This window comes from Neoarius graeffei, chromosome 16 (genome assembly GCF_027579695.1).
Source record: "Neoarius graeffei isolate fNeoGra1 chromosome 16, fNeoGra1.pri, whole genome shotgun sequence".
NCBI classification, from domain to species: Eukaryota; Metazoa; Chordata; class Actinopteri; order Siluriformes; family Ariidae; genus Neoarius; species Neoarius graeffei.
In genome coordinates this window covers 58,323,940-58,348,403 of record NC_083584.1, presented here as the reverse complement: position 1 = coordinate 58,348,403, position 24,464 = coordinate 58,323,940, and the positions used below count along the sequence as shown (strand labels likewise).

At 41.8% G+C, this 24,464-nt stretch overlaps 2 protein-coding genes across 3 annotated transcripts in view; both read right to left on the bottom strand.

The window, feature by feature from the left end:
• Positions 1-24,464, bottom strand: part of LOC132900142 (zinc finger FYVE domain-containing protein 1-like) — a 43,402-nt gene that overhangs the window by 5,686 nt on the left and 13,252 nt on the right. Inside the window, exon 2 of the mRNA XM_060942173.1 lies at positions 11-515. Within this exon, the coding sequence (XP_060798156.1) occupies positions 11-515 (505 nt within the window). The remainder of the gene's footprint in view (positions 1-10; positions 516-24,464) is intronic.
• On the bottom strand, positions 19,693-21,408 carry LOC132900141 (mucin-7-like). 2 transcript variants are annotated; one of them, XM_060942171.1, is made up of 2 exons: positions 21,051-21,408; positions 19,693-20,525 (listed from the first exon to the last, which is right to left on the bottom strand). In XM_060942171.1, the coding sequence occupies exons 1-2, from the start codon at positions 21,237-21,239 to the stop codon at positions 19,989-19,991; spliced, it is 726 nt and encodes a 241-aa protein (XP_060798154.1). In that variant the 5' UTR covers positions 21,240-21,408; the 3' UTR covers positions 19,693-19,988. The 2 variants fall into 2 exon arrangements, with proteins under 2 accessions (XP_060798154.1, XP_060798155.1); XM_060942172.1 differs by having other exon boundaries at positions 19,693-20,522.

Below are 24,464 nucleotides of genomic sequence, written 5' to 3'. Positions count from 1 at the left end.
ATTTGCTCACCGTGATCCAGCAGCTGAGTGCGTGAGGTCTCCTGGAACACCACCACCGCCAGCCCGAGGTTAGATAGTGGCACATCGAGCCCACAGCGGTTGGACAGAGCACGCAGCTGAGGCGTGAAGTACTTCAGGTACGTGGCTGAAGCGCTGCCTAAGAAATGGAACATGTCGTTGTGCAGACGCTCGGCCTGTGTGCGGTACACGGCCACGTCGGACACAGCCAGGACTTTTAACAGCAGACGCATTCTCTTGTTCTGGTTTGTGGAGGTGCCGAGCAGACCCTCTGTGTCCAGCACGATCAGGCCCAGACGAGGCTCGTACGCGGCCCACACTCCAACGGTACACGAAGCCGGAGAGGGAGAGGTCGCGAACACTTCCTCGCTGCCAAACAGCACGTGGTTCAGCGTGTGTGATTTGCCGTCGCCCGTGTTGCCAAAGATCGAGAGCACCTTGACTCCTTCTGCTGCGCTGCAGCCCAGTTTCCTCAGGAAGTGGTTTTCCTTTTCCACCTGGGAACACCACAGATAGAGTAGAGTGGGGGAAAAAGCCCCCCTTAAGGAAAATTCAGTTTTTCTCCAAGTTGAAATGAACCATGTGTTTAGTTTTAATCATAGTTTTTGACAACAGTGACATGAACAGTAATGCCACCTAAAGTTTGCCTAAAGTTAATACTTAATTTTTTTTTTTAACAAAAACAAACATTGTGCCAAGGGGGCCTTTTACCCCCCCAGTGGGGTAAAAGGCCCCCTGAGGTGGGGCAATAGGCCCCCTCACTCAAAAAAAGCTGTTTGGATAGCAAAAGTGTTTACTTAAGCCTATAATGTGAAAGAAACAAGAAAATATCCCTGAATTAATGAATAGATGCATTATTTTATTATATTTCGCATCTTAATTTCAATATAATTTTGTGTGGATTGAACATGAATTAACAAAGAACAAGCTATTCATTAATTCAGGGATATTTTCTTGTTTTTTTGAGTGAGGGGGCCTATTGCCCCTAGCCTGGGCCCACCCATCCTAAGTGTGACGCAACACGGGGGGCTGTTGCGAGCTTAGTCTGGCAAGGCAAGCTATCGCCAGCTCTTCCAAGCTCCCGAAAAATCGGGAGCCAATCAACTTTGAGCATCTCCAACGACCCTGGGTAGAGGCGTGTTCAAGGCAGTGACGTAGTAGAACTGCGACCGGAAGCCATAGATTGTTTACAGAATCTATGCCGGAAGCACTTCATTCACTAGAAACATTATGAACATGGAGCAGCGGCAAGCCTTTGACACAGCGGTAGATGCTGTATTGAAAGCATTCAACGGGTAGTTCTCATTGAAAACGGAGCAAAGAGCAGCCCTGGAGGTATTTATCTTCTTCCTGTTACTCAAGCAGTTTCCGTCGTGTCACATACCGTCGCGTCAGAGGAAAGAGTGATGTGATTGGTTTAAGCTTCGTCACAGCCTTTTCTGGCTGTGACCAGTAGCAAACTGAGGCATTTCAGGGAGGCGGGTCAACCATGCCTTTGGGAAACGGTTGGGCTTAATATCTTTGCCAGACCAAATGCTCGCAGAGCTTTGAAGTCGCGTTAGCCAGACTATATTGCCCCACCTCAGGGGGCCTTTTACCCCACTGGGGGGGTAAAAGGCCCCCTTGGCACAATGTTTGTTTTTGTTAAAAAAAAATTAAGTATTAACTTTAGGCAAACTTTAGGTGGCATTCTTGTTCATGTCACTGTTGTCAAAAACTATGATTAAAACTAAACACATGGTTAATTTCAACTTGGAGAAAAACTGAATTTTCCTTAAGGGGGACTTTTTCCCCCACTCTACTCTAATTATGATAAAAGGAAACAATGCCCCCTGGGGGCCATTTACCCCGCCATTAAGGGGGCGTTTTACCCCACAGACTACACTTTTACAAAAAAGGGTCTTACTTTCAAAATGTGATTCAACTTTTTATACCTAATGTATTTTTTTAACGTACTGACTTGTCTACTCATACCACATACACAGCTGTGATATCTGACGAAATAGCAGCTATCTAAATACAGTTTTACTGATATCTGAAAATTATATCACTTACCATGAAATTTGATTTCTCTCCGCTGCGTTGCTGATATGCGATCCACAGTGGATATTTGTATATCCCCGTTGTCAAGCCAGTCCATAGCAACAATAGAAATGTAACTTTGCACCATCTGGTGGTTATTTTGGGTAAAACAGGCCGGGGGCCTTTTACCCCACGGGGGCGTATTACCCCACTCTACACAGCAACTGTTCGAGATGGTTCTAGTACTTATTTATTAAAAGGGACAATCAGCAATTTTTCTTTGCGTTAAAAGAACAGCAAATATGACCGAAAGCTTTACGCCGAGTACGTCTTACTGCGCCGTTTCAATGAGTTGGAGTGAAAAACAGAGGCAGCTCTTGCGGCTCGATTAGATGGGATTCGTCGGCACAATTTAGTTACAGCGCTCTTGCATATTTTTTTAAATCTAGAAAGCTGATCAGCTCGGTTCTGTTCCAGATTAAAGTACTTGGATTTTTGGGACTTTCATCAACCCAAACAGTAAAAAGAAATTCTTTGAAGAAATAAAAAAAAAGTGCTAAACCATCCTTCTGCACTATAAAGGTTTTTTTTAAACACTTAGGACACGACTTAACCCTTTAATCCTTCACGCATTGTCTAAATGTACACCTTGAACATGCACCGTTTTATTCTCAATTCCATCCAATCTTATTTGTAAAAACACTTAACAATAAATGATAAAATACAAGATATTGTCACAAAAGGGCTTCACAGAAATGCAGATCCCTCGTGAACAAGGCAGAGGCAACTGCTGCCAGCAGAAAACTGAGACCTCATGGAGTTCTTCTCTTCTGCGTTTTGGTCACATGATCAACACGGTGGCTTCCACGGCATTCGGAGCTGCACGAGTGGACAATACGGCTCACTCAGAGCCTCCAAAGCAATTTGTTTCTTTATCTAAAGTGAGTACACATGATGAAGAAATGTAAAGATAATTAATAAAACCTCTTCCCCCCCCCAATAAATCGACATGCGGCTCTTTAAAGAAGCCGCAGTGTCCAGGATCAAGACTACATTCGGCTAATTACCCCCGGGACGAGTCGCCACTACTTCTGTATTGGATTTCTTATCAACATGAATCTGAATGTCAGTGCCACATGGTGAAGTTATGGAGTTAAGGTTAAGACTAGCTGTTATCATCAGACTAACATTAAACCAACACTGAAACCGTCCCATCATGAGCCCCACATCTCTGATATGCTGTTGGATCCTGAAGCAGGAGGGTTCGAAGACCGCTGTCTCCCCGTCAGACGGTGGAGTGTGAGATCATCTCAGTATAACAGCAAGCAATTAAACACCGTTTCAATTTACCCGGATTGTAGAAATGAAAATGGGAACCGGAATGCAGCCTGGGATACGTTATGTAAGGTAGAGAACACCTGGGGGCACGCCGTTACAGGAAAATAAATCAATCACAGTGCGGCGTGACGCAGAAGGACAGACTGCAAAGCAGAGATGATAGAAGCGGAATAAAGTTGATTATTTTCCAATAACGGCACGGTTTTATTCGTTAAACAGCACAGCAACTCACCGCCTACTAAAATCACAGTTCAATCTGAACTTATTCATCAGTGATCTGGAGTGCTTTTAACCGTTTATAGTTACATTCACATTCTGGAAAGTCAGCTCCAGTGATCACGTCACAGCAGCTGGGCCATTCAGAAAACGTGACAAATTCAGGTTTAAACGTGAAGTCTGTTTTTTCTCAAAAACTATTAATCCTGGCCCCCATTATACATTTATTTATTTTAAGAAAGAATTTAACAGAGTTGTGTTTAAAAAATAAAAAATTATATATGACAACGTCTGCATTGCAAAAATTTTATTTTGCCAAAATATACCAAAATGTCATTACCGCCATGTATCTAAAATGAGGATTAGTGAAATTTGAATGAAAATAGTTCCTTTGTTTTTTATTTTATTTTCACTTTTCTTTCTGAAATATTACCTCGAAACCTTCACTTTTTATTGTGGAAAATATCATGATTTTTTGCTTCAACAGTTTTTGATGTATAGCCTAAAATATATGCGCAAGAATGTGTACTTTCTTGATGTCTTTACCGTTACCCAAATGGTAAAATCATGCTGTAACTCAGGGCTTTGACACTAGAGGGCAGTGCAGCTACATGAGGAAGGACCAGGATGTTGAGCAGCCTTTTTTGGAGGGAGGGAAGAGAAGAAATCAATGATGCGTCAATATTGGAATCCAGGACACTGATCAGGCAAATATAAAATTTCAAGATGTCAGGGAAATTAACTGTCTTTGCCGTTACCTCCAAATGATAAAGATAAATGATGCTGCATGTTGAAAAGGTTTAGTAAGCGAAGTAGCAAGTTAGGATGGGATAATAAATGCATAAATTTGTTTCTCTTTTTTTCTGCACTCAGTGACCTCAAAAATGCCATGAGATGTCTTTACCGTTACTCTATAGGGTAACAGTAAAGACATTATAGGTAATGGTAAAAACAACAACTGGGCATTATTTTTCCACCTCTTGCTTTGTGAATTCGTGAAATATGCTTTTTTTGGTCTATTAAAGATATTTACAAGGATTGTACAGTATCTAAAATTAATGGATACAAACATTTCTGAAATGTCTTTACTGTTACTTAGCACATTTTCTGAGAATGGCCCAGCTACATACACACCTTATTTTATTTCTCTTAACCAACCAACCAACCAACCAACCAACCAAAAAAAAAAAAAAAGTAGTCATGTTATCATGAAAGTACAAAGTGCATACAGCTCTGTCCTGAAGACTGTCCCACATCCCTGATAAACAGAGACCTGAAGTACTTTCTTTTTCTCGTGACTGTATTGTGTCCACAAGAGTCCCTGCGATCGACCGACCGTCACAATCAGAACAACAAACAAGCAGGTCGACAGAAACCGGTCATTTGGAGCAGTCAGTACTTTTTCCACCAGCAGGAAAAACTTAGCTTGCTTGGCATCAAAACAAGCTGTTTATTGACTGACTGATTGACTTATTTGTCTGATTAATTTCAAGAAACAGAGCAAAAAAGTGAGGCAGGTAAACAACCAGCTGTTTACTGTTGCTGTAACATGAGTGATAACAGGAATGAACTGGTCTCAAGGACGTTCTGCAAGAATTAAAACGTGCCTTAAAGGAATACTATTCCGCTAAAATTTGCTTTGGGTACCGATTTGGTGGCCAGTTTTACAAGAAAGTCAACTTAGATGCATCAAACTATGTTTAAAATATTGTTTAATGTTCTCCAATACAGACACAATAAACTTCAAGACAGCATGAGCTCGACATTTCGGAAAACATGTCAATGATTTTAGCACATACGATCTATATTTTGTTGGTGGACGGATGTGACAAAATAGAGATATACTTAAATGGAATTAGTATAAATTGCAATATGCATGTGAAAGATGTATATAGCAATGTGAGAAATACAGTAGCTAGAACATTTACACTGGAATACAATCATAACTGTAGAAAGACTTTATTCAATAAACTCAAAGAAATCAGCACAAACATACAGTTAAAAAAGACTGCAACGAAAAACTCTGTACATTTTATATTAAGGTGCTTACAGTATATTTAGAATGAAATTGAGCTCTGTGCTACATGATATCACTCGATAATAACAAGAAACTAGATTTTGGGGAGCCATCTACGTTGGTCTGAAGACTTTTTTTATATTAATTGAAAGATGTTTTTCACATTCATTAAAGTGCATATTCTGGACCAATTTCATGTTTTTTAATATGAAAGTATGTCCCTTTACACACTCATCCAGAAGGGTAATTTTGCACAAGGCCATCTGTCTACAGCAGAAAGAAATAAAATAACAAAACGCGTCTGGAAAAATCCCAAGGGAGTCTGGAGCCAGATTCGTGACGTCACCTGCGGAAGCGCCAGCAGGCTGCGCGAGCTTTGCACGGTTTCAGTGCACAGCCTGTGTAGACCAAGCGCTCCCATTTCTCTCTCATTGTCCGGTCTTTTGGAAAACGATGAGTACTAATCCCATCAAGATTGGTGTTGCTACACCCTCCTACGATACATCTGTTAACCATTTTAATAATTACGCGATAACGTTGAAGACATTTGCAGAAAACCACCAGGTCGTTTTCTCATAAACAAACCAGCGCTGACGTAGGATTCAGAGGGAGGCGTCCCGCACGCGACGTCACGAAAATCAATGTTTGCTGGGAAATCCAAATGCCGAGTTTTTTCAGAGGCGGACCAATTCGCCTCAAATGGCTTGATTTCAACTGAATTTTTCTGGTATTGCGCAAGGGAAAAAAATTGCACAAAATGCAAAATGTTACAAATATTTGACCAAAGTTTAATATAAAATAAGGGAATTACATTGATCTTGCTCCTGAATTTACCCGTGATATGCACTTTAAGTTAGTTGTTTCTATGCTTTTGTTGTCGCATTCTGTCTTTTTCTCTCCGTTACTCCAACTGTGATTTCCTACGTTGCTTTTGACGTTCTTTTTTTGTTTCCTTGCTCTGTCTTTTTTTAATACTTTGATATTGCTCATTGTTGGCAGTTACTGTAAATCCTCTAATATAGGCCGGGGCCTTTATTTCACTCAAGTGCATCTTGGTCCAGGCCATTATTGGAAGGAGGCCAGAATTAGAGGCAGGCCTCTATTTCTATTTGAGCAAAACAGACTACCAGTGGAATGAATAAAAAGATGCTGGTGACTGAAAACTGAAGTCTCACGTTCGAGTCAAGTTGATGCTTGGTTGCCTGGTTACCACCAGACCTACCGGTAATCACAATCAGGGGCGCCTGCAGGGTTGAACTGTAAGGTACGCACTAGCGGTGTAATCCCCCCCCCCCCCCCCCAAAAAAAAAAAAACCGCTTGCGTGCTGCAGTTTCTATGAAGAGTCGATCTATAGGCTTATACACAAAACAACGATAGAACTTTAACTTGAAATTGAACAATAGCCTTCCATGAACACAGGCTGATATTTGAACAACATATGTGAACTACACACGACAATAAACAATAAACTCTTTATAGCCTCGATTAGAATCTAGTGAACTTGCTCAGCACTACCGCACGCACGACTCTGACACACACTGTAGCGCAACGTGGGGTACAGAGACTCGCTGAAAAACTCCTCGGGTATTTTTCTGAGTTTACCGAAAATCAGAGTAGAAGGAGCCACCCACCCTCTGTCTGGTTTGAAGCGGTTCTGTAGGACATTGAGCTTTACAGAGTCCGGTGCACATTTTAAGGCATCTGGTTGAAGTTTACCTATGTCTGATAAATCTGATGTCAGTGATAGCGGGCTGACTCGTGGCTCATTAGTAAAGCTATCTGATGGCTCGTTTGTCAGCAAGGTGGAGCAACCATCTACTTCTGATCGTAAGGGACATGGGGAGATGTAGGTGCTCTTATATGAAATTCACTGGATGTATGGCTAGTTTCAAACTCAGAGGTAGATGAAGGCAATTCCCTCAAAGGAACTGAGCTCGCATCCAGCTGCAGCGTACTGCTGCTCGGTTGCGGAGGAGTGGAAGCTGCCGGTGCCGTGTTACTAGCTGATACTGGAGAGGACTGGCAAGCAGATGACACCCCTGGATCACTGCTTTTGGACTTTTTCGTAAAAGTCTGAAACAAGCTCGTTTGTTTCAGGGTTCGTTTACTCATTTTTGACTCGCTTCTCAATAAATTCTCGCACAAGCTCTGACTACTGACGATTGTCTGTCTCCGTTTCTCAAAACTGGAGAGAATCTCAGTGGTGCAAGAAAAGTATATCTGCACTGACCAATGAGCTTTCTTGGTCACGCACACCCCGCCCACTCCTGAAGCACACAAATGCGCCGGCACACACACGTCTCTCTCTCTCTCTCTCTTTCTCAAATTATGTTGCATTGCCAAAGCATTCAGGTAACAATTATAATTTAAAAAAATATCTCTCTCCCCAAGGTACGCCTAGTGCGTACGGCCATACGCCTGGCAGCGCCACTGATCACAATTGTCTTTCAGATCGGAACGATTGTGTAAGGCCACTATGATCTCAGAAACATCGTTGGTTATAGCCCCGGCCTGTATTAGAGTCCGGCCATTATTTACCTCCTCCGACAGCGAGACCGGCCAATATTAGAGTCCCGGCCAGTAATGGAATACAGGCCAGTATTAGAGGATTTACTGTATTTCCATTCTCCACCTTGCTTTCTTTTCAGCCGCTTTGTCGTTTCTCCTCTATTTTTCCCATAATTTAGACTTTAGTCACATTCTGTAACAAAATGTTTGCGGCTGGTTACACGATGGACGCATGGGAGTGGTGGCGGGTCGTGTGCCTGGCGATTCTTTCTGTGGAGGACATTGAAGATATCTACCTATTCGGAACCATGATTACAGGACTTTTGCTGATTGGATTAGGCATTGCCCTGGTATATCGAGGAAATCAGACAACAGTGACAGCTGTTCAAAGCCCCACGAAGCTGCCCGATATGATTGGAGTGGTGGACAAAGCTGTTGGCACTCGGACTGTGGACATTCAGAACTTTAACCACAAAATGGTTGTTATCTCGGAGCAGCTTTCAGCTTTGCAAGGAATACATTTTTCGGAGATCAATTTGAATTTGAATAGAATTGACGGAATGGACAGATATGGACGAGCGGTGTGGACGTGCAAAGACTGCGTCTGGAAAGACCAAACAATTTATATCTTATCGACATTTGGGTCCCTGAGACAGCACCAGCCTCAGTTCAGGACGTTGCTGAGGCAACATTTCCCCCTGAAGGTCACTGCCGGGAGACACTCTCGCGTTCCTTCTCTAACTTTCCGCGGTCGCCATTTTTACCCCCAGTGTGACAAGCGGGTGTGTGACCAGCGCCTTCATGGCTGCAGGAGCGGACGGCTGCTTGCTTGCGCTGGATTACCTCCTCCCCTCCCCCCTCAAGTCCCGTGTTTAAAGTGTACTTGTGTTGTTGTGTGCTTATGTGCAAAGGTTTTTTAAATGTTCCCACACTGTACTCCTGACAGGAGCATAGTGGGGGGTTCTTTTTTTCCTTATCTCTCCTCATGTTGTGTTTCCTTTTTATCTTCATCCCTGTCTTCCTGTCCTGTCTACCCTATGTCAACTGTATGTTGTATATGTACGGACAGGTTGATGGCTAATTTCGCTGGTACATGTGACTAGTGACAATAAAGGGCATCATCATCATCAAAAATATCTATTCGAGATAAGAAGAAATAGTATACCAGTGTTCTACTAATTATCAATGACTGACGTTTTTCCTGACACAGATATTTTCATTGGCCTAAAATTGGTGGACGGATGTGACAGATTAATTGACTAAACCATCAGATAGTAAAAGTCTCATATATTCACTCTTTCATGCACGGAAATGAGAAAAGATACTACATATATCATTTATAATTTACCATTAACGCAAAATTCCTTTAGGTATTAATTTATATTGAATTTTTCCCGAGAATAACACCATCACGAGAAACTGTCAGAAAACAAAGTCAATATTCTATTTGCATAATACATGGAATCCATACGTTGAGAATATTGTTGACATTTTTTATGAACAGGCACTGTATTTGACTAATATTAATTATTTGAAACTCTTCAACTGAACTATAAAGGACACTGAAAGAAATTATAAAAATTGGTGGACGGATGTGACAATGGATGATTATTCCATTACAATATTAGTAACAAACTTATACCTACTGTATTTAGTTGTGTACAAATATTAATGCAGTAAATCCAAAATTTAAAAATAAATAAATAAATAAATAAATCAGGAACAAAAAGTCGACGGACGTGACATAAATACGGAAGCCGAGAGAGGCCCTTCATATAATCCTTTTTTATATTCACCTTGTTATCCCGAGATAACGACATAATTAATTCAGGATCTCGAGAAAACAAAACCGTTATTTCGAGATCTTGAGAAAACAAAACAATTATTCCTTGATCTCGAGAAAACAGCTGAGAAATGGTTCATTCAGGTGCGCCAAGAGACTTGTGATATGCAAACTTTGGGGTTATTTCTCATTCTGTATAGACGTTTCTGCTCTGTTACATGTCCGCCAATTTCTAAGTCTTCGTTGTCTGACCCACAGGGGGCGCAGCTCTGCTGGAAATCTCAGCTGTTTTCTCGAGATCACGGAATAATTGTCTTGTTTTCTCAAGATCTCGAATTAGCGTTTTCTCGAGATCCTGAATTAATTACCGTAAAATACCAAATAATAGCCGAGTTCCAATTAACCGCCGAGTTCCCTTTAACGGCCGGGTGTACGCGTGTGTTGTGACAAATAAAGGCCGGTTCCGAATACTCGCCGGGGTCTAAAAAAAAAAGCGTCCGAACGTTCTATCTAGAATCTTGAGGCCCAGCACTTTTCTGGTGTTTAAACGATTTTGCATTGCATAGTTTTCTACCGAAACAATATGAATGAATGAATGAATGAATGAATGAATGAAATTATTTCTATAATACTGTTTACAACATTTTGTTACGTGATAATAAACATGCCATTTCAATGTTATAATCTTGGTCTACCGTAATATTTCTTGAGGAATGCAACTCCGTAACTTTTGACAGATGTCTTAGCCAGTTACGTTTGACATGGGTGTGTGGGATATCACTTACGTCATCGAATGAGGAATACCCAGCGTGTGTGGTGACATTGAGGACTGCGGGTTTCCAAGGTTGGACTGCTGCTTCTGTTAAACGACCTAAATTGCCGAATGCATGCGTCAAAGCACACACTGAGTTTTATTAAAGACCTTATACCATTTCACTTGCCCTTACCCATTCGGATCTGGAAGACGCTTTACAAAAAAGGTGAGAGCGTTCTAACATGCATTTCAGTCTGCTCGCGGCCAATCTAATCCAAGGGGCCTTTTCAACAAGTAATCTGTCGTGCAAGTTGGGCAGAAGCACGCGTCAGGCAGGCAACATGTAGGCCTACAAGTCAGTAACCTATTCAACTAACTTTCATCCGAACTTTAAGTTTTCTACGGGGTCGAGCCACCGTACCAACTCACTCGGGGAATAGGCTCATATCGGCCAAATAGGGAGACGTCTTGGAGAGAAACGTGAGAATGCAAGATGACAGTATGTAGCCACTGCAGGTCACTTATTTTTCAGCATAAGAAAAAACCCTTTGGTTTGACACTTCGCACCCTAATTATGTTGCTTCAACGTCGCGCCCTCCATGCAATTTCAGATTGACAGACATCGCGAAGCGCAAAGGGTGGAGGCTGCATGGGTGAGGGTGATAGCAAGTGACCATAACTTTGCAGAGTAATTAAATCACAGTGCTGCGCACAGACAATGGTGTGGTTTCTTGATTATTTTGTAAAGCATGCACTTAACTAGTCATTAACAGGAAAAGGTGTGTGATTTATCCTTTATCCACCCCGACTGTGCCATGCGAAGATGCATTCTGCGTCTTCAAAATTCCCCGAAGTCGGCACCGTGCTATCTGTAATCTAACTCTAAACAAACTGTAAGTTATACTGGTTAAAAGTAGGCCTATCTGAGAATGATTTTTTCCCCGTTTTGAGGTAGATTTTGGGGAAGGTGTTTGTGAAGAAGGAATTAATCGCCTGTTCCAAATAGCCGCCTAGTCTCTAATACGCGCCGGGTGTCTTACGTGATTGAGACAAATAATAGCCCGGGCTATTATTTGGTATTTTACGGTATGTCGTTATCTCGGGATAACAAGGTGAATAAAAAAAGATGATATGAAGGGCCTCTCGCGGCTTCCGTACATAAATGTTACGGAAATATTGTTCTGCTGCATTTATGTACATCAAGAGACGAACGCTGTCCGGAGAACTTGCATTCCATCGTTTTTAATGCATTTCCTCATATAAATGAAAACATACATTTTACTGAAATGCTGCTAAATTTTAGTTTACTGCTTCATTTTGAAAAGCTACAATTAAAAAAAAAGCGAAAAGTGCCACATTTGGGTTATAAATATACAGATGAGGTTTTCATGATTGATGGTTCAACTAGCAACGCCTGTAAAAAAATTAATAATATATCTGCATATTAAATCCCATATTTCATAAATATCAGTGATTTCTGTAATATAGCGGCTTTTATATTTACAACAAATTATCACTTGGCCAAACGTGACATGAAAACGTATGCCTTAGTGGGTTAGAAAGAGACTTTTCAGATCTGAAGTAAAACAAACTACAGCTTTCTGCAACTCACAGCTTCTGGAAATACGCATAATGTCACCGTAGATGCAGGCCCGGCGCCAGGAACAGTTTACTAAGGGGGCAATTAGAAATCGCAAGGGGGCAAATATTTTTCATATAGTGTGTAGTAGTGATGGCGGTCTGACAACGTCTCATTCATCTCATCTCATTATCTCTAGCCGCTTTATCCTTCTACAGGGTCGCAGGCGAGCTGGAGCCTATCCCAGCTGACTACGGGCGAAAGGCGGGGTACACCCTGGACAAGTCGCCAGGTCATCACAGGGCTGACACATAGACACAGACAACCATTCACACTCACATTCACACCTACGGTCAATTTAGAGTCACCAGTTAACCTAACCTGCATGTCTTTGGACTGTGGGGGAAACCGGAGCACCCGGAGGAAACCCACGCGGACACGGGGAGAACATGCAAACTCCGCACAGAAAGGCCCTCGCCGGCCCCGGGGCTCGAACCCAGGAGGATTCTGTTGTCTGCTGTGAGGCGACAGCGCTAACCACTACACCACCGTGCCGCCGTCTGACAACGTGTTTCAAACAATTAACTGCGCCAACCGCAAAACCACCACGGCCCCGAAGGTTGCTTTAGTCCGGGAAAATCATGTGACATATTACCAGGGCAGTTGCGCTTTATCAGCCCCCGTGCTCACCTGTTAACCCTCCCCTCCAATTTTCTCACAGACACGCGGTACAACCGGAAAGATGCCAAACATAAAACAACACACACAAACCTACAGGCAAGCCCTTTACATTTAAAATACATACAAATAGCTCCGCGGCATGAAAACAAAACGCCAATGCAAGTCTAAGGTACTTGGCTCGGCGGCCAAAATCATAATTTAAAAAAATCAACAGACCCCGCGGCTGCACCAGTAATAGCCTTCCTGACTCGCACCGAGTCAACGCTAACCACTTAATCCGCGATCCCAGTTTAGGCGTGTAGGGGACTAAACACTCTGAAGTGATGAATTTTCACCCCCGCTGCATGGGGGATGACGTCAACGACACATTCTTACGCTATTTGCGCACAAAGCAGACCATATATGAACACATAGGCTACACCAACATAAACAGAGATAAACTTAGCCTACAAAGAAAGAAAATGGATTCACAATATTGTGATTGAATTCGTTTAATTTGGTGGGGGAAAGACTACTCCCGTAAACTTGACTGCATATTACAGGATATTGCAGAGACAGTGCACTCGTAAGTGTGCATGTAAAACCCCCGCCCGCACGACCCCTCCCCCTGTCCTTATCACAGGTCTGTGTGTGCGCGGCTGTGTCGGCATTACATAGCCTATCTATGTCTAAAACAGGTGATTTATGTGAAATGTATTTTTGTGCAATGCGCAACCACTTAATATTTCGTATTTGAAAATGCAAATTATTAATACGTCTATAATACATTATATTTTCATAAGAAAACAATTAAGTGATCTGAGTCTCCGTTGAGGGGGCGGGGCTGTAGCAACGAGGGGGCGACGCCCCCTTTCGCCCCCCCCCTCCCCCCCCCACGGCACCGGGCCTGCGTAGATGTATATAATGATATAAAATACACACACGCGCGCACACACGTATATATAAAATATAATTATATGATAGTCATAGAGAATTGATATCTGAATAGTTGAAGTAATAATTAATATACAGTGTAAAAGGAAGCAATATAATCAATTTATATTGAAGAGGGTTGGGATTAATTAAGCTTTTACTTCAGCCCACTCCTTTTCAGACATGTAAACTCAAAACTGCTTAGTGCGTCCTTGTTTGTATTTTTCTTTTGTTTTGAGATCATTATTACTACCTATATTATTTATGGTTTATTTTCTAATTTAGTGACTTTTTACGTGTTCTTGTTGCAAAGGCTGTTTTGCTTTTCTTGTTTTCTGTTCATTTATTCATTGTTTGTTTACATGTTCGAAATGAAGATAAAATATGCTTGGGTGTCACATTAATTAAAATTATCCATTGACATATAAGAATGGTACCCTGAGCAAATCTTAGCCCTATTATAAACCTTGTTAAGAACTAATAAGAGCAAACTGCAGTGTTATTATAAAGGGAATAAAAATGTGCAGTTCTCGGAAAACAAATCAGCTGCAAGGTTGCACAGTAACACTGCTTCATCACATTACTGCTGATGATTAGTTTCCCATTACAGCATGCCCTAAAAATTAATTTTCTAATTTTACTATTTTTTTGCATTTACCTAACACTCAATGTTTCTTTTGTCATGTTTAATAAGAATAAAGATAGTACCTTGCTTTATCTGGCCTCCACTGTGGAAAAGTTTTTTGATTACAATTCAAATGCTTTTGTAAAATTGATTTCTATATAAAATAACTACATCATGAAGAATTAAAGCCCTTCCTTCACAGATGAGTGAAAATATTGAATAAATGTCCTCTTTTTGATTGCTTGGGTTAAAAATGCCAAGTTATGATGACTGAATTGATTATTCACTTAAATATGAATAATATGATACATTTTGGGGATTTGATATGGCGCAATAGGACACAATGGAAAAATCAAGAGCACACCGGAAAGATGAGAATAACGGCGGTGGTAAAAGAACAGCGACTGTACCGGCTGAAGGTCGCGCGGGTCTCTGCTGCGGCGCGCGAGCAACGGGACATCACTACCGCACCGGATGGAGCGCGAGGCGGGGGCGGGGCAAAATGACTGGCCGTAGATTCTATCAAAAGTTCAATCTAAATTGACCATGATTGCAAAATATTGGCCAAAAATACGCAAACACTACGAAATAAGAAAGTAAGATGAAAAAGAAACATTCTATTGCCTTATACTGCAAGACTAAAACAAAATAAAACTGTCAAAACTCACCTTTTCAGTGATAACGCCCGAACAGATCACCCGCGTAACAGAAAGACCACAAATGGAAGCACGATCAACTTCTAACTGTTGGAGTGGAAAATTCCATTCTACACATGCAAATTGTTAATGTGTGTCCTTCCCCGCACACAAATAACACGCTACGGTAAAAAATAGACCACAACTCATTTTATAGCTCAGAAGTTCATACAAGACCAGCTACCATCGTAACATATTCTGTAAGAAACATATTCTATACCTAACTTTCAGCTTTCATTTTAAAAAACAAAATCGCAGATTTATAGCTAAATTTTTATACAGTGTAGTGATTTTAAGTTCCTAATTTGGTGAGGTTGTGACCTTGACCCTGAGGCTTTCCGTTTAGATCAAAACACACGATCGTATTGGTTTTGGGTTTGCGGAAAACGGAGTTACGACGGTGATGAAATATTTTGCATGATGTTTTATTACGGTTATGATTATTCTGTGAGCGCACCAATCCTTAGGTGGATAAAGTTACAACTTAAAATACAATTAGTGATAACTGTAGACTTTTCAGTGGACTACAACCTTTTTAAGGGAACGCGATGTAATCAACCATTTATCATGTCCCAGATCAAGCCACCATTTTTCCACAAATTTGCAGAATTTTTGCCAAATTCTGAATAGAGTATTCACATCAAAGATTTAGTTTTATCTGTATTATTTCTTTCATCATTTTATTTCAAATTAAAACCAACATCACCATTCAAAACCGTATAGTTTATTGACTGAGTATATTTAGTGGGGGACCCCCACAGTACCCAGTTTCTGAGACAGACCCATATATATATACACACACAGTACCAGTCAAAAGTTTGGAAACACCCTCTAATTCAGTGGTTTTTCATTATTTTAAAATTTTCTGAATTGTAGATTAATACTAAAAAGTCATCGACATTATGAAGAAATATATATGGAATTATTTGGTAAACAAAAAAGTGTTAATCAAACCAGAATGTGTTTTATATTTTAGAGTCTTCAAAGTAGGCACCTTTTGCTTAGATGACAGCTTTGCACATCTTGGCATTTTCTCAGTCAGCTTTACGAGGTAGTCACCTGGAATGGCTTTCAGTTTACAGCTGTGCCTTGTCAAAAGTTAATTTCTTGACCTCTTAATGTGTTTGAGACCATCAGTTGTGTTGTGAAGAGGTAGAGTTGGTATACAGTGACTGGCCCTATTTGAGTACTGTTCTAATCCATATTATGCCAAGAACTACTCAACTAAGTAAAGAAAAACGACAGTCCATCATTACTTTAAGAAATGAAGGTCAGTCAGTCCGAAAAATTTCAAGAACTTTGAAAGTATCCCCAGGTACAGTCACAAAGACCATCAAACGTTATGATGAAACTGGCTCTCTTCAGGACCGCCCCAGGAAAGGAAGACCTAGGGTTACCTCTGTTGCACAGGATAAGTTCATCAGAGTTACCAGTCTCAGAAACCGCAAGTTAACAGTACCCCAGATAAGAGCCCACCTAAATGCTTCACAGAGTTCAAGTAGCACACACACATCTCAACATCAACTGTTCAATGCGGGAATCTGGACTTTATGGCCAAATTGCTGCAAAGAAGCCACTTCTAAGGAAGAACAACAAGAGGAAGAGAATAGCTTGGGCCAAGGAACGGACATTACACCAGTGGAAATCTGTCCTTTGGTCTGATGAGTCCAAATTTGAGATTTTTGGTTCCAATCGCCATGTCTTTGTAAGACGCAGAAAAGGTGAGCGAATGGTTCCTACATGTGTGGTTCCCACAGTGAAGTATGGAGGAGGAAGTGTGGTGGTATGGGGGTGCTTTGCTGGTGACACTGTTGGCAATTTATTCAAAATCGAAGGCACACTTAACCAGCATGCCTACCACAGCATTCTGCAGCGACATGCCATCCCATCTGGTTTGTGCTTAGTGGGCCCATCATTTGTCTTTCAACAGGACAATGACCCAAAACACACCTCTAGGCTACTGTATGCAAGGGCTATTTGACCAAGAAAGAGGGTGATGGAGTGCTTCGTCAGATGACGTGGCCTCCAAAATCACCTGATCTAAACCCAATAGAGATCTTGCAGTCACGTGACCGGAATGTAAACAGCCGCCACCTTGTCGGTAAAAAACACAGCTGAATATTGTTGCACTCGTATACAAAATGGATCAATTTCAACCGATGGACTACACGGCTCACTTTTCTAATGAACAGATAATTAGATATATGTCTAAAATAAACGACCTACAGATTAGTGACCCTTATCGCTTACCGGACATAGTTTTCACGACCGTGTCAGTGGATATTGAACTGCCAGAGGTGGAATACCCAGATGTGTATAATTACCTCATTAACTTTCCCTCGCTGTTCAGTGGTGAAGCACTGCATGCTTATAAATCTCTGGACAGTAATCTTTACAGAAATTCAGGATTTGTCAGCCGCCCTCAGATGTGGCATCTTGTAAACAAGAAAATAACAATCCTCATTGGACAGGTAAGTCACTTAAGTATTACTAGTACTGATACTAGATATATCAGTAGTATCTAGTATAGCACTGACCAGCCGATTATAGAATAGAATAGAATAGAATAGAATAAGGTAATTCCAGCTGTAATTCCAAATCATCCGTCTTGTTTACCATGGATCTGGCGTTGGAGAGGTAGAGGCTTGGCAGTGGAGGTTTGAGTGGCTGTTTTCTGAGCTTAGTCAACAGGCCGGCTCTGCCTGCAGCCTCGCTTTTGCTTCCTCTCCCGACGCCGCCTCCTTTGCCTGCCAGACCCGATAACAATCCATGGAGACCCCGCTGGTCTCGCTATCTCGTCTGGAATGTTGTGCATGCGATGGAAATCGCTACAAACCGTTATTTTCTGCTGGAAACCAATGTCCAGTAAGTCCATACGGTTGTAGTGGATATTGAAGTCCGGTACAGACGAACAACACGCAAAAATACACACAAAAAACATAAAAAACGTGCACAGGTAGGGAGAGCTTGTAGCCGCAGCCGTTGTAGTAGAATTGTATATAGTAGGGTTTTCCAGAAGAAAAGGTAGAAGTAGAAGCAGAAGTAGTAGGCGGAAATATGGCGTTTGACCGACAAGATGGCATCTGTTACAATCTGGATCGGCTGTGACGTCACATGCAAGATCTCTATAGAGGCTCCCACTCCATTGTGTTGATGGCGCTGTGTGACGCAAGGTATCGTTTCACAATGGTGGACGTCGGAGCCTACGGATGTGAGAGCGACGATGGGGTGTTCAAGGAAAGTACCTTTGGGTCCTTGCTCCTCGACCACAAACTGAACCTGCCCCCACCAGCTGACCTTCCCGGGACCGCGGTCAAGATACCACATGTTGTTGTGGGTGACGCTGCTTTCCCCCTCCACTGCAATCTCATGCGACCATTTCAAGGTATGTGTGACCGTGTCTGCTATGTAAACTGAAATAATTCTTCGACGGTCTACTGCATTTCCTGACACCTTCTATGTTAACAAGTGGAATGCTAAAATATGTTATAGCCATGATTGCAGTGACCATCTACGCCATGTAAACAAAAGTAAAATTGAATGTTCTACAATCTACATGCAGTGCAATAATGAGTGTTTCATTGTCTCCCCTCCCTCAATGCAGGAACGAATCTGTCGCGAGACAAGCAAATCTACAATTACCGACACAGCAGGGCCAGACAGCTGATTGAAAACACCTGCTTAAGTCATCATGGCTGCAAGGTGGAGGATTCTTGGACGGCCAGTGGAGTTTCTCCCTGACAAAGTTGTGCATGTGGTGAAGGCTTGTGTGGTGCTGCACAACTACCTCACCCACACAGACGAGGTGGCAAGCCAAGAGTCCCGGTACATACCGGCCAGCTTTGCAGATGTGGACAGAGCTGGGTCTGTGAGGCCTGGTGAGTGGTGAGCTGAAGTCACCAGGGACTCCAACATGGACCCTGTTGACCCATCAAGGATGTCCAGAGCCCACGCCACCAGAGCATCTATGGCTGTGAGGAATGACCTCATGTCTTTCTTCCAGACTGAAAATGGATCTGTGCCATGGCAGAACGAGATGGTGACTCGTGGCACGCTTGGAACACTTGAGGAGTGATGGCCCTCATAAATGACCTCAACTTTAATATTCTTTGTATAATGTTACAGCAAAGACTGTTCTGATGTTCAAATGTGATAACATTTCCATGGGTTGACTTTTACAAATTGGTATTTCAGAATAATAAAGACACCTTTTCCAAAAAGAATTGTTTTTATTTTCCAAAGAGCAATGACGAGGAGTAAAAAGGCAAATATAACAATAACAAAATATAACAATGTACAACAATGACAAGGTGTGAAAATACAAAATGCAAATAGAAATTCTGAACATGTAAATAGATAAAAAAAGGAAAATAGAAATAAAGTGGTAAGGTGTAAAAAGGCTAATAGAATAGTAACAACAAAATACAACAAACTATAACAATGTATAACTAAGGTGTAAAAAGGCAAATGACAATATTGAACATGCACATAAATTCTGAACATGTAAGTAGATGAAAATAGAAATAAAGTGGCATGGTGTAAAAAGGCAAATAGAACAGTAACAACAAAATATAACAAACTATAATGTATAACTAAGGTGTAAAAAGGGAAATAATATTGCAAATGCAAATAAATTCTGAACATGTAAATAGATGAAAATAGAAATAAAGTGGCAAGGGGTAAAAAGGCAAATAGAACAGTAATAACAACAAAAAAAAACCAATGTATAACTAAGGTTTAAAAAGGCAAATGACAATGTTGAAAATGCAAATAAATTCTGAACATGTAAATAGATGAAAATAAAGTGGCATGGTGTAAAAAATGTAAATACAGATCCTGTCAGGCCTGTGCCCGTGCCTCTGCCTGTACCCGAGCCACTTCATCATAAACCTGATTGAGGAGGTTCCTCGTGAACTCCTCCCTTCTGCCCTCTGGGATCTTACTCAACAGGTCCGCACACAGCGTTGCAAAGGAAGAGCAGTCATCATGCACCAGACTGCTTTGCAGCATCTGCCGACTTTCAACCAGTCGGTCCAAGTGTGCCTGTATGTCCAGCTGAAGACCAGAGTCCTCTGTGCGCCTGCGTTTGCAGTGTCTGGCCACCACTCGCTGGGGCGCTGGCCGCACAGACGGAGCAGGTGAGGCTGGAGTCAGACGTGCTGGAGACTCGGTCGCAGCTGGTGAGGCAGGGGGCAGACGTGCTGTAGATACAGTCACAGTTGGTGAGGCAGGGGGCACAGGGCACAGCAGTGTAGAGCGCACAGAGAGCGCAGCTGAGGTGGAAGGCACAGGCTGGGAGGCATACAATGACTCCAGGGTCCGAGTGGGCGAAGGTGGACCAGAACTGGAGTCTGTCTCCTGTGATGACTGTGCCTGCTAACAAAAAACAATCAATTGGTCATTGTCTATGTAGCTGGTCATTGTACATGTAGCTGGTCATTGTACAGATCATGCTATAGTGTAGATGCATGAATAGCACCATTGCACAAGTGAAATGTAGTACACATTGTTTGCCATATTCTCATCCAGTCACTTTTTACACTCGCTATGGTACTGGTTAAACTGGAAATACAAGCATTGGCGTCACAATACACAAATGGTAACCTGCCTTTTGTTTTCACAAACTGCAGGCACTGCGTACCGCATGTACACAGCATTGTATCTGGGAAGCTTGGCTACTGTAGCTTCATATTTCTTTACCCAAACTCAAAACACAGAGCGTTGGCACCACATTCACCAAACATTAGCTTGTTTTTTTTTGTTCAAACTACAAGAAGCACTACCTGTGCCGCGACAACAAAGGATAGTACCTTGTTCACTCACTCCAGCTAGCTAGCAAGCTAGCTCACTCATTCTACCTGGCTAGGCACATGATAAAGTACAAAGTGATACGATATTTACCTCTGAAGGGAAATTTGAAGATGTTTTCCTATGCTTTACGTGAGGCTCCAGCCAGGACATAAAAATGTAAAAAGGTGGGACCCTTTCCCCACCCGGATCCCCGCTCTTTTTGGCCATCATTGCCTTTCGCTGCCGAACAAACTTGTCGTGCAGGTTCTTCCACCTCCTCGCGCACTCGATCGAATCCATGCCCAGATTCTGCGATATCTCCCTCCACGAATTATTGGAGTATGCGCTATACTTTAAGTTCGTTTCTTAAGACACTTATTTTTTAGTATGTTACCTCGTTTGTTGACAGTTTCGGTGAACACTTCCGCCTTCTTCAAAACAGTCACCAGATGTCGAGTGGTGACGTGCCTTAACAGCTGATGTTACTCTATGGAGGCGTGAACGTCCCGCCCGATTTGACAGGTAGTCCACGCCTCCTGCTGTCAGGTCGCTGCCCCAGGACTGCACTCCAGGTGTGTGACAGCGCGTACGCTCCCTCATCCCGGTTCATCGTCCTCTGCGCCCACTTTTGTGTCTCCACTGCCTCCAAAATCCAACGCTGGTATCTATTCTCTTCAGCGCGAATGACTCTGGCCTCTTCCCAATTCATAATATGATTTTGTCGTTTGCAGTGGTCTGAAATGGCTGATTTTAAGTTTTCTTGGTTTGCTTTTTCTTTTTCGGATCTTGTGAGTCTTTTTGTTGTTTCTTTTTCACATTCTAATTGGTGTTCTTTCCTGCAAGTGTGGAAGCATCTGCCCGTTTCACCAATATAGACTTTATTGCATGAATGGCAAGGGATTTCATAGATGACATTGCATTTATTGTCCAGTTGTATTTTGTCTTTGGGGTGAACTAGCAGCTGTCGGAGGTTCTTGTATGGTTTGACCGGGGTGTTGATGTGGTATTTCCTCATGGATCGTTGGATGCGTTCTGTAACTCCTTTTATATATGGTAATGTGACAAAGCCCCGATTTGTTTTTTCTGTGTTTTTTCTTGTTTGTTTGTTTTTTTCCTTTTTTTGTGCCTGTAATTTTCCTTTTCGAATTGCCCACGGTGGATATTGGCAGTTTTTTAATGCCTGTTGGATGTGTTGTTCCTCCTCCTGTCTGTCTTTCTCCTCCGTGATGTTCTGTGTTCGGTCGTATAGTGTTCTGATTACTGACATTTTATGTGCTATGGGATGTTCAGATGTCCAGAGAAGATATTGGTCGGTATGTGTAGGTTTTCTGTATGTTGTAATTCTGATATTACCTTCTTCTGTGTGGTGTATTTTTAGGTCCAGAAATGCTATTGTCTTGTCCGTTTCCTCTTCGTGTGTGAATTTGATGTTACCTGTCTTGTCTATGGAGTTTAAATGATCCGTGAGTTGTTGTGTGTGGCCTGTTTTGGTTATTTCAAGAATGTCATCAACGTATCTTTTCCAGAAGATAGGTTTGCAGTCATCCGGTGCTGTTTCTATGGCTCGGGTTTCCAGATCCTCCATAAAAAAGTTGCATAGAGTGGCAGATAGCGGGTCCCCCATTGCAAATCCCTCTTTTTGTCTGTAAATTGTCCCTCTGAATTGGAAATATGTGGACGTGGAAATGAAATGTAATAGTTTTGTTATGTCCTGTGCTGTAAGTTTTGTACGTTTTTTCAGGGTTCTGTCTGCTTTTAACCGGTTTTCTACTATGTTGAGAGTGTTTGTGACCGGTGTTTTTGTAAAGAGGGATATGACGTCATGTGATACAAAGATTTCATCCTTTTTTATCTTGATTTCCTTTAGTTCTTTCTTTTTAGTTCTTTCAAAATGCTCACGGACCCAAACACATATGAAATACTCAAAAAAGACCCGACAGAGGAAAAGAAAAAAAGACTAAAACTATTACTCAAACCGTTAATGGACGACAACAAAATTGATAAACAAACATACAACCACCTCATCCCCACAGCAGACATCACCCCCCGGATATACGGCACACCGAAAATTCATAAACCCGGAGCACCACTAAGACCCATAGTAGACAGTATAGGATCGGTTACTTACAACCTTTCCAAGACACTGGCAGACATAATTAAACCACTCCTTGGACTCACGGAATACCACTGCAAAAACTCAAAACAACTGACGAAAGAACTAAAGGAAATCAAGATAAAAAAGGATGAAATCTTTGTATCACATGACGTCATATCCCTCTTTACAAAAACACCGGTCACAAACACTCTCAACATAGTAGAAAACCGGTTAAAAGCAGACAGAACCCTGAAAAAACGTACAAAACTTACAGCACAGGACATAACAAAACTATTACATTTCATTTCCACGTCCACATATTTCCAATTCAGAGGCACAATTTACAGACAAAAAGAGGGATTTGCAATGGGGGACCCACTATCTGCCACTCTATGCAACTTTTTTATGGAGGATCTGGAAACCCGAGCCATAGAAACAGCACCGGATGACTGCAAACCTATCTTCTGGAAAAGATATGTTGATGACATTCTTGAAATAACCAAAACAGGCCACACACAACAACTCACGGATCATTTAAACTCCATAGACAAGACAGGTAACATCAAATTCACACACGAAGAGGAAACAGACAAGACAATAGCATTTCTGGACCTAAAAATACACCACACAGAAGAAGGTAATATCAGAATTACAACATACAGAAAACCTACACATACCGACCAATATCTTCTCTGGACATCTGAACATCCCATCGCACACAAAATGTCAGTAATCAGAACACTATACGACTGAACACAGAACATCACGGAGGAGAAAGACAGACAGGAGGAGGAAGAACACATCCAACAGGCATTCAAAAACTGCCAATATCCACCGTGGGCAATTCGAAAAGGAAAATTACAGGCACAAAAAAAGGAAAAAAACAAACAAACAAGAAAAAACACAGAAAAAACAAATCGGAGCTTTGTCACATTACCATACATAAAAGGAGTTACAGAACGCATCCAACGATCCATGAGGAAATACCACATCAACACCCCGGTCAAACCATACAAGAACCTCCGACAGCTGCTAGTTCACCCCAAAGACAAAATACAACTGGACAATAAATGCAATGTCATATATGAAATCCCTTGCCGTTCATGCAATAAAGTCTATATTGGTGAAACGGGCAGATGCTTCCACACTTGCAGGAAAGAACACCAATTAGAATGTGAAAAAGAAACAACAAAAAGACTCACAAGATCCGAAAAAGAAAAAGCAAACCAAGAAAACTTAAAATCAGCCATTTCAGACCACTGCAAACGACAAAATCATATTATGAATTGGAAAGAGGCCAGAGTCATTCGCGCTGAAGAGAATAGATACCAGCGTTGGATTTTAGAGGCAGTGGAGATACAAAAGCGGGCGCAAAGGACGATGAACCGGGATGAGGGAGCGTACGCGCTGTCACACACCTGGAGCGCAGT